This window comes from Loa loa, assembly GCF_000183805.2.
Source record: "Loa loa unplaced genomic scaffold supercont3.56, whole genome shotgun sequence".
Taxonomy (NCBI): domain Eukaryota; kingdom Metazoa; phylum Nematoda; class Chromadorea; order Rhabditida; family Onchocercidae; genus Loa; species Loa loa.
This window is the reverse complement of record NW_018108236.1, coordinates 83,655-86,681: the sequence shown is the minus strand read 5'-3', so window position 1 is coordinate 86,681 and position 3,027 is coordinate 83,655. Positions and strand designations below refer to the sequence as shown.

Genomic DNA, 3,027 nt, shown 5'->3' with positions numbered 1-3,027 from the left:
TATCAAGTGCATTAGTGCATTATGATATTCAACACGTATTCGTCGTAAATTCTTGAGCCGTGAAGACTTTTTAATTTTGCTTTTGTAAAGTGAATCTAATCTTCGTCGAAGTGCCTGAATTACATGGTGAAATTAATTAGGTAAAAGAAAAGATTTCCTTTCACGAATAAATTTAACATGCCGAAAGAGACTGCTTATTTCAGCGATCTCTTCTAACTTATGACTGCGGTAGGATTGCTTTAGATTAAATTTAGTTCAATGCTTTATTAGTGTTATTTTATCAAAAATGAATCTAAACGTTGAATTAACTGAATTGCATGGTGTAATTAATTGGAAATTTTTAGACAAGATTATAAGCGCTTCCGACTTGCTAAAATTTCCTCGCAAGCATTGGAAAAGTTATATTATCATTCAATCAGCCTCTCCATCTACATTCTTTTGAAGGCCTAATTTCTCTAGAACAAGGATTAGTTTTAAAATAATTAAAGTAACAATATTTGGCAACAACGCCATTAAAGAAATTTCTTCCTAAGGATCTTTTCAATCACTTTCATCCCAATCACAGCGAGCCGTCCAATCTGGGTCCCATCGAGGAACTGGCAACAAATTGTCCATCTGAAATGCAAAAAAAAAACAAGAAAAAAAAAATATGAAGGTTACGTTAGAAATAATTAGCAGTGCAACGAAATGCAAAAGATCACTGCGAAATCACTGTGAAATATCTTTTTAAAAGACAATACTGCCACTAAAAAATATAATTAAGAGTTTAAAATTTTTTGAAAGAGCTAACGTGACAATGAGTGATCGTTTCGATATATCTCAGGCAAGGTTGATAAGTGAAAAGGCTTTGTAAATCGCATGTTGGCACATCACCCTTGCAAAAGCTCAAACACTCTGAGGCGATGCCTTCAATAATTGTACTAAATTAACCACGCATTGAAATATTGGAATACTGACAATTTCTTTAGGAATTACATTTCATGACCACAATTCCAACGTTTGAGCAAGACTGCAAGAAGTGGTCCACATATAATTGACGTGAGCAAATAGTTCAGTAAGATTATTTGATTTAAAATTTGAATAGTTTGTTATCTCGATTCAAAATCTTTCAGTCTACAATCGGTTGACTGGTTAACTATCTTGCTCTGAAATCTTATTACTGGTTAACTTTGAAGTTTAGAAACCGAGTTACACTATTCCGTTGAAAATTCTATGCATAAAAAAAAAAAAAAGGAAGAAAGGAATTTTTAGAAGTAATGTGATAATTGTTCAACAGATGAATCACTGATGACTGAATATGTGTTTTACGGCAGATAAATCGATCTATCACTTCAACAATTGCCTGTATTCCAGGATTCATAAAATAAATACCAAGAAAGATAAAACCTTCTTGCTTGCAACATGCCGTATTGTCCCTGATATCAGCAGCGCAGTAAGCCCATGTAGTTAATTGCGAGACGCATTTATAGCCCAAACTCGTACTGAGCTAAAAATTTCTGCAAACATTATTATAGGCAGTCACTTTCCATTACATCCATGATTTCTTTCGTATTCTTATGGATCGAAATATTATTTCACATAATTAATTATGCTTAATTGGGAGACCGCAGAGAGTGCAGTTTTCACTGAGGAGATCTTTATACCGATTAATTGCTACGAATACAAAAACGATTAATGAATTCTTTATACTTTCGAAGTATGTCACAGAATTCTAAGGTTGGTAATTCGTGACCTTGTTAAAAAGAAAGGAAAAGAACAAACGGCCTGTACTAGCTGTGGCTAATATGATTAGCAATGAACACAACAAGAAGCGTCTTTCAATTATTGGACCATTGTTAAATCAATAGCTCGGGAAAATACAAAAAAAAAAGACTTACCTCATCTAAAGTAGTATTATATCTACATAGCGGCAAGCAAAATTTCATTTCTTGTCGACCGACGGTTTTGCAACATGACTGGATCCGATCGAAATGCGCGATGTCACAAGCACATGGACATGTTCGTTTCAAAGTTTCGGCTTTCACGCTCTTACCGAAGCACTGACCCTTTAATGTCGCAACAGAGACAATTTACAATCATGGATCAGTTGTTGATGGCGTTTTAATTAATACAATGAAATCATAGCGACATTTGAACAAGTTTCAAGTCCACACTTCTTACATACTAAGATGTTAGAGACCAGTAAAAGAAATCTTTTAACCAAAGTTTCCATTAATTAACTCATTGAGAAACAGAAATCTTTGCCTTTTTTAGTCTTCTACTGAACACAGTTGAGAAAACAAGTCTTGCAAAACAGTCTGTGCGTTGATTAGAAAGATAATAAGTGTGATATGGAATGAGTGCTATCAATTCAATTTAATAAATTTTCAATTTATGTATATATTATAGTGGAATAATACCTGTGAAGCTTTTGTTAAGCAAAAAGTTTTCTCCTTTGGGCACAATTTAGCCATTTCTGTCTGCAACAATAGACTCAATCCAGGCATTATCAAACAATAGCTAAAGACGATAGAGTAATAAAAAATATGATGTGACATGTTGGTGACAACTTATTCTACTATGTTGGACAGCTGATAGTAGCAGTTGCAAAGAGCGCCAGAGCATTTACAAAGGAATATTGTTGAGTAGATTCACCGTTTCTTTCTCTACCTTCCATCCCTTTCTTTGTCATTCTCCATTTTGAGAAAATGGCCCACATTTCTTGTGGTTAAGATCGCATACATCTTCTCCCGCAAGATGATAGAATTGAACTGGCGTGGCAATTCCATTGTTACGAGAATAGTGACCTGATAACGGTCACTAGTAATAACAAAGTTCAAATTGTGACCAAATTAATTATAATATTAAGTCGAACTTCTTAAATATGACAAAGTAAGGAATCAAAATTTTTGTAGTGCTTGGAACCTGTCATGGTTGAATATACTTTAAATCAAACGAAGCTAGCATCTTTTCTTGTACCCTTTGTGCAACAGTTGTATGTTTTGAAAATCACCAACAAGATAATCAGGGATTGTTATCATTTACTTA

At 33.9% G+C, this 3,027-nt stretch overlaps 1 protein-coding gene across 1 annotated transcript; it reads right to left on the bottom strand.

Moving 5' to 3' along the window:
• Nucleotides 1–524: 524 nt before the first annotated feature.
• Nucleotides 525–2,453, bottom strand: LOAG_04512 (hypothetical protein; the record flags this gene model as incomplete). The annotated part of the gene is made up of 5 exons (XM_003140049.2): nt 525–615; nt 791–906; nt 1,387–1,486; nt 1,878–2,045; nt 2,400–2,453. The coding sequence occupies 5 exons, from the start codon at nt 2,451–2,453 to the stop codon at nt 541–543; spliced, it is 513 nt and encodes a 170-aa protein (XP_003140097.1). The 3' UTR covers nt 525–540.
• Between the last annotated feature and the right edge of the window lie 574 nt (nt 2,454–3,027).